Source organism: Cricetulus griseus, chromosome 6, assembly GCF_003668045.3.
Source record: "Cricetulus griseus strain 17A/GY chromosome 6, alternate assembly CriGri-PICRH-1.0, whole genome shotgun sequence".
Taxonomy (NCBI): Eukaryota; Metazoa; Chordata; class Mammalia; order Rodentia; family Cricetidae; genus Cricetulus; species Cricetulus griseus.
In genome coordinates, this window is record NC_048599.1 from 154803795 (window position 1) to 154814864 (window position 11070).

General features: G+C 51.9%; 2 protein-coding genes across 6 annotated transcripts in view; one reads left to right on the forward strand and one right to left on the reverse strand.

Moving 5' to 3' along the window:
• The window catches only part of Tmem143 (transmembrane protein 143), a 17611-nt gene extending 11731 nt beyond the window's left edge, over window positions 1–5880 (forward strand). For all 5 annotated transcript variants that reach the window (XM_035447162.1, XM_027420566.2, XM_027420567.2 and 2 more), the window contains 3 exons: window positions 756–1035; window positions 4494–4683; window positions 4857–5880. In XM_035447162.1, coding sequence (XP_035303053.1) covers window positions 756–1035; window positions 4494–4683; window positions 4857–5080 — 694 coding nt within the window. In that variant the 3' untranslated portion in view covers window positions 5081–5880. The remainder of the gene's footprint in view (window positions 1–755; window positions 1036–4493; window positions 4684–4856) is intronic.
• Window positions 5881–6454: 574 nt separating this feature from the next.
• On the reverse strand, window positions 6455–9755 carry Emp3 (epithelial membrane protein 3). The gene is made up of 5 exons (XM_027420575.2): window positions 9615–9755; window positions 8646–8761; window positions 8350–8452; window positions 7756–7896; window positions 6455–6662 (listed from the first exon to the last, which is right to left on the reverse strand). The coding sequence occupies exons 2-5, from the start codon at window positions 8721–8723 to the stop codon at window positions 6493–6495; spliced, it is 492 nt and encodes a 163-aa protein (XP_027276376.1). The 5' UTR covers window positions 8724–8761; window positions 9615–9755; the 3' UTR covers window positions 6455–6492.
• Window positions 9756–11070: the final 1315 nt, after the last annotated feature.

The following is an 11070-nucleotide window of genomic DNA, read 5'->3' on the forward strand; positions in this document are numbered from 1 at the left end:
TCCTGGAATTCGCTTTGTAGACCAGGCTGGACTTGAATTTAACAGAGATCTGCCTGCCTCTGCCTCCTGAGTGCTGGAATCAAAGGTGTGCGCCACCAGGCTAGAAGGTAGTTGCCAAGTGTGTCACCACCTGGCTAGTCAGAGTTCTTTAAAGGAACAGAGCTGATTTTGTGTGTGTGTGTGTGTGATTTATTAGATTAGCTTCCAGGCTGTAATCATGATGGAAACGGTAAGAATCCAATAGTTGTTCAGCCCTAGAGGTTTCTGGAGAGCTGCCAATTGGAACCCTGAAGTTAGGAAGAGGAATGCCTCAGCAACAGAATAGATTTGTCATTGAGAGTGAGAGCAAGCAGGCAAAAAGTAAAGGCTTCCTCATTCCTGACCATTTATTCATTTATTTAGAGACATGGTCTTCCTTTATGTTACTTTAATTAGCCTGAACTCCCTATGTAGACCAGGCTGGCCTTGAACTCAGGAAGATCCACCTTCCCCTGCTCCTGAGTTCTGGAATCAAAGGTGTGTGCCACCAGGCCTTTTATATAGGCTGTCACTAGAAGGTGGTTGCAAGGGATAGGATGGATCTGCCATGTCAACAGTCTAGTCAAGTACTCCCTCACAGGAGTGCCCAACTGCTTGGGTTTTAGTTGATTGCAGATGTGGTCAAGGTGACAACCAAGAGTATCCATCACAAGCTGAGAGGGCTCTGGCGCTCACACTCCTCACTCTGCACTCACGCCCTCCTTTCTGGCCCTCAGGAGATATTTCAAGCGTGTGGTATTGGCAGCCCGGACCAAACGTGGGCACCTGGTTCTGAAGAGCTTCAAGGATACCCCACTGGAGGGCTTAGAGCAGCTGCTTCCAGAGCTGAAGGTGCGCACACCCATGCTGCAGCGTGCCCTGCTCAACCTGATGCTGGTGGTCTCTGGAGTTGTGTTCTTCGTCAATGTTGGCATGGTGATACTGTCTGACCTCAAGATGGCCACCTCCCTGCTGCTGCTGCTCTTTGCTGCCTTCATGGGCCTGAGGGCCTCCAAGGTGAGTACCTTGGGTCCCTGCCGCTTAGACTGCCCAGCCCAGCCCCCTGTCCTTTTAGTTCTTCCCTGCACTGTTCGTCCTGGTACACAATGCCCTTACCCACTCCTTCCTTCATTTATCAGCACCTTCACATAGGCAGGGCTCTTATTCCCAGTGCCTCGGTCATAGTAGAGTGCAGGCATTTTAAGGACATTCCGAAGGGTATATACTTTGGAGCTTGACTGGCAGGATTTGAATATGATTACTGTTCTCCAGCTATGGTCTTAAGTAAATTGCTTAACTTCTTTCTGCCCCAGCTCCTATACTGCAAAATGAGAATGATGACAGGACCTGAGGTAGAGGCGTGGGCAAGGAATAAATGAGTCAGTCTGAGCATGTGAGGTCACTGTTGAGGTGATTATGGTTACTACAGTGGGATTCTTTGTTCCCTGAGTTTCCTTCCTGGAGGGCTACTGTGATCACTAAGAGAGCCAGCTCCAGCCCCCAAATATAGGTTTAGAAACTGGAAGTCTGGGCCAGGAAGTTGTATAGTTAATAAGCTTCCTCTCTGAGCTGCAGCATGGAGTTCAGGGCCTCCTCATGTAGGTGTTACCCAGCAGCTAGGATTCAGGGTCAAGAGGGCAGGTGGGGCTGACACCCAACTTGTGTTCTCCTTGCCATTGCACCCCCTGTTGGCTGAAATAGATGGGAAGGTTGGCCTTTCTCAGTTCTTCTGGGGTTGCACTACCTCAGGAGTGCTGCCTGCCACAAGCTGTGCGTATCCCATCATTTACTTGCCAGCTCATTAGTTCCCAAGCTGCTTTCAGCAGTTTTGAGGGCTCTCTCTCAGGGAGCCCTGTGATAAATCATACAAAGAATGGCTAGGCCATACTGGCCACCAGGGAGACTGGATACTAAGGGCAGCACAAGGGGTGGGGAGAGGAGTGCGCAGCAGGGTTTTAAACAAGGCCCAGGGTGGCCCATGCCCACACATTCTGGGCTTTCTCCTCAGGGTTAAAAGCAGGGAGGAGCTGCTGTGGCACAGCACAGTAGGGGTGAGACTGAGAGCAGGGGGTCCAGTGAGGGCACCCCAGTGTCCTGGGGACCCGGTGAGGGCACCCCAGTGTCCTGGGGAGGAGATACTGTCCAAGGTGAGCCTAGTTGGCTACAGAGCCTTATGGGGGTAGAAGGGCCCAATTTATCCAGTTTTGGTCCTCCAATTACCATTTTTATTTATTTTTTTTTTTAAAGATTTTATTTATTTGTTATGTATACAACATTCTGCTTCCATGTATATCTGCACACCAGAAGAGGGCACCAGATCTCATTACAGATGGTTGTGAGCCACCATGTGGTTGCTGGGAATTGAACTCAGGACCTCTGGAAGAGCAGATGGTGCTCTTAACCTCTGAGCCATCTCTCCAGCCCCTCTAATTACCATTTATTCATACTCCAGTTGGGGTCCCAGCCCCAACTGGCCCACTAGAATGCCCAGCCATCCATGTCGCCAAGTATTCATCCCTTCTGTGGGTCAGTGTTTCTGGGTCTGTTGACCCTTTTCTGTCTCAGCCTGTTGGAATCATAGGCTCTCTGCCTGGCTTCTCCACTCCTGTCTTGGAGCAGGGTGCAGACCCCTTTCCTGTTGGGGAGCTCTTCCACCTTGAGTCTCTGGCCAGCTGGGCCTGAAGCAGTGCTTCTCACTGGCTGCTACAGCCAGCATTTCCCGTATCTTCTCTTTGTGGGAACATGACCATTGTGCCTGCCTTGTTCCCAGCCTCCAGGTGGGCCTGCAGCCCATTCCCAACTCCACCCAGGGCAAGCCCTACCCTGCCTTCTCACTGTCTGGTGGGGTTCCTGTTCAGCTTACCTTGTGGTTGGTTACAGTCCTTCACCATTACTATACCACCTCCACCCCTAGTTTCTGCTCTTGGTGTGCTGTGGCACCTGACCTCTCCTTCTTCTCCAAACTCTGCATTCACATGTGCTGTCCCTCTGAATGTATTCGCTGTCACTGGGCTAGCCACCCCTGTGCATTCCTTATCCCTTGTCCAGAGGCCATCAGCTCCCTGAGGCCTGCCTGGATCACTTAGTCTTGGATGGGTCTCTGGACACCCTACCTTTTGCCTGTCTTCTCTGTGCAGAGCAGGACAGGGGAAGCTGGAGGCTATGGAGAAATGTAGGCCCTTCCTGGGGCTGAAGGCCTGTGGACACAGATGTGGCAGCGTGGGTTGCAGGAGCCTGAGGATGCATCTACTGTCTGGGCAGCCTCGAGGAAGAGGCAGTGTTTTCTAAGAACAGACTGTGGGGCTTGCTCATTTGAAGACCAGGATCTACGGGGACAGGGGGAATGTGGGCACAGCAGTATATACAGTGTGGGCTGCACTGGGTTGGGAGACGCAGAGTCTAAGCCAGGGAGGTGATACTGTCTGACTTCAAGGGGATGGGAGATGAAGCCAGGGAGGAGGCAGGGAGAAGGATGGGTCATGGACAGACAAGCTGGCCAGGAGGGATGAGGATGGTGATAGGTTGTGGACTGTGACACAGAAAGTAGGGTGACCAGAACAGGGGAGTGGGTGATTGGGGAGTGTGTTTGCAGGCCAGTGTGTGGCGTGCTCCTTTAGCACTAGTCTCGGCAGGTGAAGACAGGAGACCCAACTAACTGTTGCATGCATGATGGTCCTTAGCACAGGATTCCTGCCTTTATGGCAACTGGCTCTAGGGCAGGGATAGAATCCATGGTGTGGGCTCTTCAGAAGTTCCAGCCACTCAGCCATGTTGTGAGGTCCCCAGCTGTGTCAGTTCAGGTTGAATTCTTGGCACAGGTGGGCATAGCATCTCAGTCCTTACACTGTCTGTCATGTGTACTGACTTCCTGGGCCCTTGCAGCACCAACCTTGTAGTACAGACAGTGCTTCTCCAGGCCATTCAGTCAAGGCTTGGAGCTTGTAGGGGATGGCAGAGGCAACACAAAAGCACAGGATTACCTTGAGCTCATCCATCCTGGCTAAAAGTGGGTGTGCAGTGTGGGAGAGGGCTGGGAGGTGGTGGAGGGTTCAGGCTGCACCAGTAGTGCCCTTTACCTGTAGTTTTCTTTACAGTGTAGTATCTTCAATTGTTCTTTTTCAATTATGGAAAGGTTCAAATAGATGCAGAAATACCGTAGCCTGAATTCTCATGTAGCTAGCACCCAGTTTTCTGATTGCATCACAACACCATAGTCTCTCTGTACTGGGTCACTATAAAGCAAATCTTAGACATGTCATCTGGAAATAATGGGAGAATACTTGACAGTGACATATTGGTACTGGAATTTCCTAGGCTAAAACTCATGTTTAAAATCTTTGCACAAATCCATTAATGTGTTGCCAGATAGCAAAGCAGGGGGTGGTGCATTTTGGCCTCAGCCCCAACCGAGGCTGCCAGGGCACTCTGGTTTTGAGTGTCCCTGCACCTCTGTTTCTAAGCCTGTGTTCCTACAGGTGTTTGGGCAGCGTAGAAGTGCCCAGGCGCTAGAACTGGCACACATGTTGTACTATCGCAGCACATCCAACAACTCGGAACTGCTCAGTGCCCTGGCACTCCGTGCACAAGAGGAACACATCAAAGAGGCCCTGCTGGCTCACAGTTTCTTAGCCCGCAGGCCAGGGGGCGCCCAAGGCCTACCTGAAGGTAAACCTTCCCTGTCACCTAGGTCCTTCCTGCTATTGCTAGGCCTTCCTGATTACTTCCCAGGCCCTCCCTGCTGTCCCCCCAGGCCCTCCCTGCCTTCCCTGGGCCCACCCCATTTTTCTTCAGTCTCAGGTCTCCTCTAGCTCCAGCTTGAACATAGTTTGTTTTCACAGAGACCTCCAAGTGGCTACAGTCTGAAGTGGAGAGCTGGCTTCTAGCCCAGTCTGGCTGTGATGTGGCCTTCAATGGACCTCGGGCCCTGGCTCACCTGCAAGCCCTGACTCCCAGCTTCGGGTTGTTCCCACCAGCTGAGTTGCCACAACTTGACCCACTGGTCCTAGGCACTCCAGAGGCCTGGCAGGCTACTGTGCCAGGTGGTAGCTACCCATCACCCTGACCATTTACTACCAGGTCTGACATTGGCAGGGTGCCAAGCTCCACCTCCTCTATGGCAAGGTGTCAATCGTGGCAACTGAATCTCCTACCTGGACTCTTGGTTGTTGATAGGCTATTATTTCTGCTAGGCCATTAGTTTTGCTATGCTATAGACTTAAGAGCAGCCAATCAGGATCGCTGGCAGTTGCTAAGCAGCCTCCTGAGGCCAGCCAATCAAAGCTATTTATTTCAGCTTGTAATTTATTTCTCAGCCCCGCCCCTGACAGAAACCTCACCCTGGCCTGGTGTAGGGGGCGGGGCTTGGGGAGTTTTGACACAGCTGTTGGATTGCAGTTGCCAGAGTTGGCCACAGTGAGACCGGCCAGACTGTGAAAGCTGTGCCTGGAGACCCACCCTGCTTCATCATATGTTTAGCCTGCACAGGATCTGCCTGCCACATGCACCTGGGCAGGCCCACTGCAGCCTGCAAGCCGTCTGGTCCTGGCACACGGAGGGTGACAGACACTGGGCACCTCAACCACGGGCAGCCAATCAGAATTCCTGGAGGAGTCTGCTCTGTGAATCCATGTGAGATGAACCATCTGTTCTGCAGCTGATCCATTCTGGTTGAAGGCACTGGGAACTTCTTGCCCCAAAGAAGACGTGGGCTTGCAGCGTTCCATCCCAAGATCGAGCCAGCTCAGGTGCCGGCAGCCTCCTAGGCCTGCTGTCTTGCTGCAGAAACCACTTTGCCTGGGTCTCCTTACATGTGCAATATTTATCACTTTACCTCTTCCAAAGGAATAAATAATGTTTAATAAATCTGGTTAGTGTGGCTACAGGTGAAGGGGGCTGTTCAGATCCCTGGAAAGAGGGTGTGGCTGGGTCCCAGACGGGAATCTTAGAAGCACTGATGCTTGAGGGAAGCCTAGATTGCAAGAGTCTGGGTCTCAAACAAGAAGACCGAGTGCAGGAGTGCAGATTGTCAGCACGCTATGGTACACAGCCAGGGTGGGTGCCTGTGAAACCCAGCTGGCCCCCACTGCCTGAGTATGGCAAGGTTATGTTGGCTGTAGAGGTGGCCTCTGCTGGTGTGGGAAGTTAGGTTCTAGAAAGAACAGTTTGCAACAGGAAACAACTTCCAGTGTCGGGTTAGAGAGAAGGTATGGTGGAGATCATCAACTCAGAAATGCAAGGCAGCCTGGGTCCCTGAGAGCAGGGAGAGGGACTGAGACAGTTCTAATGAGGTCCTCAGGGAGGAATGGCTGCATCCTGATCTTACCTAGGTAAGTTACCCTTAGGAAGCTGGTGTCCCAGGGAAGAGAGTCTGGGAGTTGAGCTCTGGATGAGATTGGAGGGGATGGGTGTTGTTAAGAAGAAAGGAGCTGAGTTGGGCTCATGGTTAAAACATTTATTTTCTAGGGGATACAGCATTCATTCACGTTTCCTCAGGTGGATGTAGACGATGCCACTGACAAGGGCGAGTGGGAAAGCCACCCAGGCCAGGGCGAAGCAGTAACCGAAGCTACCCCCGCTTGGGTGCTTTGCCAGGATCTCCTCAGCATGGATGGCATAGATCAGTGCCCCAGAGAACACGGCTGCACCTGTGGAACCAGGAGCACAGCAGTGTGAGGCTGGCTGTGTAGGTAGGCTGCACTGCCCTGGGTCCTCAGAGGTCCCCCAGATACCACAGGCACCCAGCTGCTGCGGAGTGGCTTTGGCCACCTTGTTCACTCCTGGTGCCCAACTGCTCATCTGTGATACCAGGCCATGACAGCTATCCATCCATGGAATTCTTTTTGAAGGGTTTGTTTGTTTGTTTTGGTTTTTTGAGACAGGGTTTCTCTATGTAGTCCTGGCCATCCTGGAACTAGCTGTGTAGACCAGGCTGGCCTCAAAGTCACAGAGATCTGCCTCTCTCTGCCTCCCAAGTGCTGGGATTAAAGGTGTTTGCCACCACTGCCTGGCTCTTTTTTTAGTTTTTCATGAGCCAAACATGCAAACATGAGTGAGTAACATGAGGGGGTTTCTCTGGGAACCCAGGAAGATGTTTCCAAAACCACCATGATTAACTCAGCCCTTTGCACTGAGAGCCAAAGAAAAACTAAAGAAAAAATAGAGCCCTGTGTTCATTGACCTCTTCATCCCCCAAACCCTTCAAGCCTCAGATTATTTGATCTTAAAAAAAAGTGGAACATGACTTGGTAGCCCATGCCTACACTCTCAGCTACTCAGGAGGTGGAGGCAAGAGCATAGGGAGCTCAAGGCCAGTGGAGATGACTTAGTGAGACCCTTTTTCCAAATTAAAAAGAGGGCTGAGACCATATGCCCATAATCCACCAGTATAGAGCTGGGCATGTACCTCAGAGATAGCTTGTCCAGCATGCCAGAGGCCCTGTGTTACATCCACAATACCGAGTGATGAGAAAAAGTAAACTCCCTGAACAGGTGGACAAGAAACAGCAGTTGGATGATATGATTCAGAATATTCCTTTTATGGTATTTCTTAGCTGCCTGAATCTCTGGAACTCAAATTGTTTACCAAAACCTACTTCTGAAACACTAGCTCACTAAAGTACCAAGACTACCAGAGCCTCTGAGAACTGCAACTCCACTAGCTCTGGGGTTCAGAGGCTGTCCTTGGGGGAGGGCCTTGCATGGTATACCCCATTCCCTTGATCTTGGGGAAGTGCTTACTGGTGCAAAGCTGGCAGAGGCCGGTGGCGTAGAAGAGCCCTCCTCTCCGCATGGTGTAGAGCTGGAACATGAAGAGGATGAAGGACAGGCAGCAGAGGATGAGAGAGAGCACCATGAGCACCTGCACTGCCTTCAGCCAGCCTGTAGGGGAAGACAGGTGAGGTTACAGCCCACAACCCCGTCTCCACTTGCTGGTTCAGCCAGGCAAGCTTCATGGGTGCATCTGTAACTAGGGTCACATACCATGCAAACACTGATAGCTACATCCCCACCCTCACTTGCTGTCACTTAGAACTCTGGCCCTTTCCTTCTCTCCTCAGCTTCAATGAATGGCTCCATATTCTCAACACTAGCTCTATTTCCTTACAACTCTGGAAAGCCTATCGTCTCAGAATTTAGGGAGCTTTCTCCCCATTCCTTAAACCTGCAGCATGTGACCTCCACCCTTTCTGGATCCATTGGAACAGAGGCAGTGGCCTTTCCATCCAGACAGGCTGCCTCTGCCAGCCCCAGATGCTCACAGCCTAGGCTCCGGTCCCAACCCTGGTCCCGGCCTATTTGGGGCCCTTCTGTTGCCCTCAGCTATATGCTCACCATTCTCACTGACGTTACTGCAGGCCCACGTTTTGGCAGTGGTGTTCCATGTGCAGTCATACCACAGGTTTAGGGACTCCTTCTCGGGGAGAGTCCACCAGGACTGGGAGGGACAGAGATCAGGGAGAGTGAGGAGAGAAGGACAATGTCAGGGAGAGTGGGGATGAGGCACCTAGATGTGCACCGAGGGGCTAAAAGGGTGGGCAAGGCTAGAGAGAAGCGTTGCTTTAGAAGTAGGGAGGTAGAGGCTTAAGAAATGGGCTGTAGCTAGGTTTCACAGTGAGTTGGAAGCTTACCTTGTCCAAAGTGGCCACAAAAAGCAAGATGAGGATGAGGATGTGAAGGGCAGAGACCACTAACAGGAGGAGTGACATGGCTGCCAGATGCCTGGCTCAGAGCAGGAGAGACAGACCTGCAAAGGGTAGAAGCACTCAATCTGGGCAGGAGGGCTAGGGTCTGGCTTTTTAAGTCTGAGGGAGGAGGGCTTGGGAAGGCTCTTGGGTGTGAGAGAGAAGGAGAGTAGGCTGAGCAGTCCTCCCCAGGGAGTAGGAGGGTGAGCCCAGGGCTCCTGGGCTCCTGTGCTCCTGGAGCGGCCTAGAGAAAGCCCTACGTGGACTTTAGGAGATGGATGAACAGGACTGACTATATGTTGGTGCATCTTCAGTGCTTTCTCCCCAGGCTATATGGGTCACCATATGAAAGTTTAAATTGACACCCCTTTCTAATCCATCAAGAGCAGGAGCTGCCCAGAGGACACACATCCTTGACTCACTCTCTTCTCCTGGGGTGAGTCATGGGTGACTCATCCCCCTCCCTTCAGCACCAGGGAAACTCCAGCCCCCGGCTGAGTCTCTGTGGCCCTCACCCCACCCTACTGCAGACCTAAGGCTCTGGATACTTGGGGAGATGGATTAGAAGGCGGATGTCTGAGTGGTGAGAACACTTCCTACCACCCTCAGTGTCCAGAGAACTCAGCCTGGGAGCCCTCCTGCACCCCTTAATCTCAAGAGAGAATGGAAGACCCCATGGAGAAGCTACAAGATGTTTCCTATGGTGTGCTCTCTTGGGACCACACATCCTATAGATGGCCCTACTCCTTCCTGTGTCCCCACTATAAAGGCTGAGAGACCCCCTTCTTCAATTACTAGTGTCCTCGGGAGCAGGGTGGAGGGTTTCTTCCTGCCTAGGGCGCCCCTCCCACAGTGCTGTGATGCCCAGTATATAAGTATATAAAGTCCCGTCTGAATAACGGATTGAAAACTTACCGAGAGTCGCTGAAGAAGTCAGAGTTGGAGTCTGTCCTCGTTTGGGCCTCTTGCCCCGCCCTTCTGCTCCCTCCTTCCACTCTGAGGCCCCCGCCTCCCTCACCGCCTTCCTCCCAACCCTTACTACCACCCTTCTCTCTCTCTCCCTCCCTCCGTCTTTCTCCTCTGGTGGTTTCTGCTTCTCTTAGCTCTCAATATATACCAACCCCTTTATATCCACTTTGGCCTCGCCCAGCTGAGCTCTGCAGGCAGGGGAGGGCACAAGAACTTGGTTCCTTATTCTCTGCCCACCAGTGGTACAGTGGACATGTTCTGGGACCTCTTTTCAGGGCTCAGATGAGAAGTCTTTGGGGCCTTCAGGTGGGGCACATTACCTCCTTGGACCGCATGTCTGCTGTCTTTGACGGGGTTTGGGGCAGAGTGGATGACACAGGAGTCTGCAGAAGGCTAGACTCTTGTGGCATAGATCAAACTTTGGGCTGACTCTGAGGTGGGACAAAAAGTATGGATCCATGGAAAGGAGCAGGATGTAGACTTTAAGAATGCCAGTGCCACCATTTTCCAGTTTTGTGACTTTGAGTAGGTTATTTCACTTCCCTGGGCCTCAGTTTGCTAATCTGTATAGTGGTTACAATATACAGCCAGTAAAGAAAATAGAGTGATGGAAATAATGACTGGGTGGGTGGATGGGTGGGGGGCTAAGTAAAACAGTATAACCCTGGAAGGCCTCTTGGAGGACATATATGACCTGAAATTCAAGGAAAGCAGTCATTTGGACATTGGGGAGAAAAGAAAAATTCTCAGGCCCTGAGAACAAGCTCCTGTTGTTTGGAGAGCATACAGAAGGGCCAGTGTGGCTGGAGCACAGGGAGCCTAGGGTGTGGTGACCAGGGACATCAGAGAATTCCCTTCAACATTCACGGAGGAACCTGGATTTTACTGGAAGTGTTGTGGCAGCCCATTAGAATTCTCACAGCAAGGTAATGTGAGCTGTCATTGTTTATTCTCAGGACACTGATTTCAGGCTGTGTGTGATGACTGAGTATATCTGCATTCCTTATCAGGGGACCGAGTTCTGGTTCTGATGAAGTAAGGGCTGGGGACCTGGGTGATGGGATGTGTGGCCATCTGATGGGGCCAGAGCTGGGGGTGAGAGCTGGCTAGACTGGAGCCACTTGCTGGCTGTGTGGCCCCAGGCAAATTATTGACGACCTGTCCATGCTTCCTCATCTGTAAAAGAGGGGTAGAGTACTGGGTAACATAGCTCTGGAGCAGTGCTTGGCAGTTTTGTGCAACTTACAGCAGGCATTGGGGTTTCAAGTGGAGTCAGGGGAACTCTGGTTCAGAGGCTCTAGTAATTGAAGACAGGGCAAATACTTCGGTCCACTGAGTATCCTAAATGAGGGTAGCTGGAGGGGAGGGTGCCAGACTCGGGGAAATCTAACTCTGATCCTCG

Bases quoted from the DNA above. Each gene is read 5' to 3' on its own strand.
- Emp3 (XM_027420575.2), bottom strand. From the start codon at position 8,723: ATGTCACTCCTCCTGTTAGTGGTCTCTGCCCTTCACATCCTCATCCTC. The intron at 8,453-8,645 runs GTAAGCTTCCAA...TGTCCCTCCCAG, and splicing joins TTGTGGCCACTTTGGACAAG to TCCTGGTGGACTCTCCCCGA. The intron at 6,663-7,755 runs GTAAGCACTTCC...CTGGTTCCACAG, and splicing joins CCTCTGCCAGCTTTGCACCA to GTGCAGCCGTGTTCTCTGGG.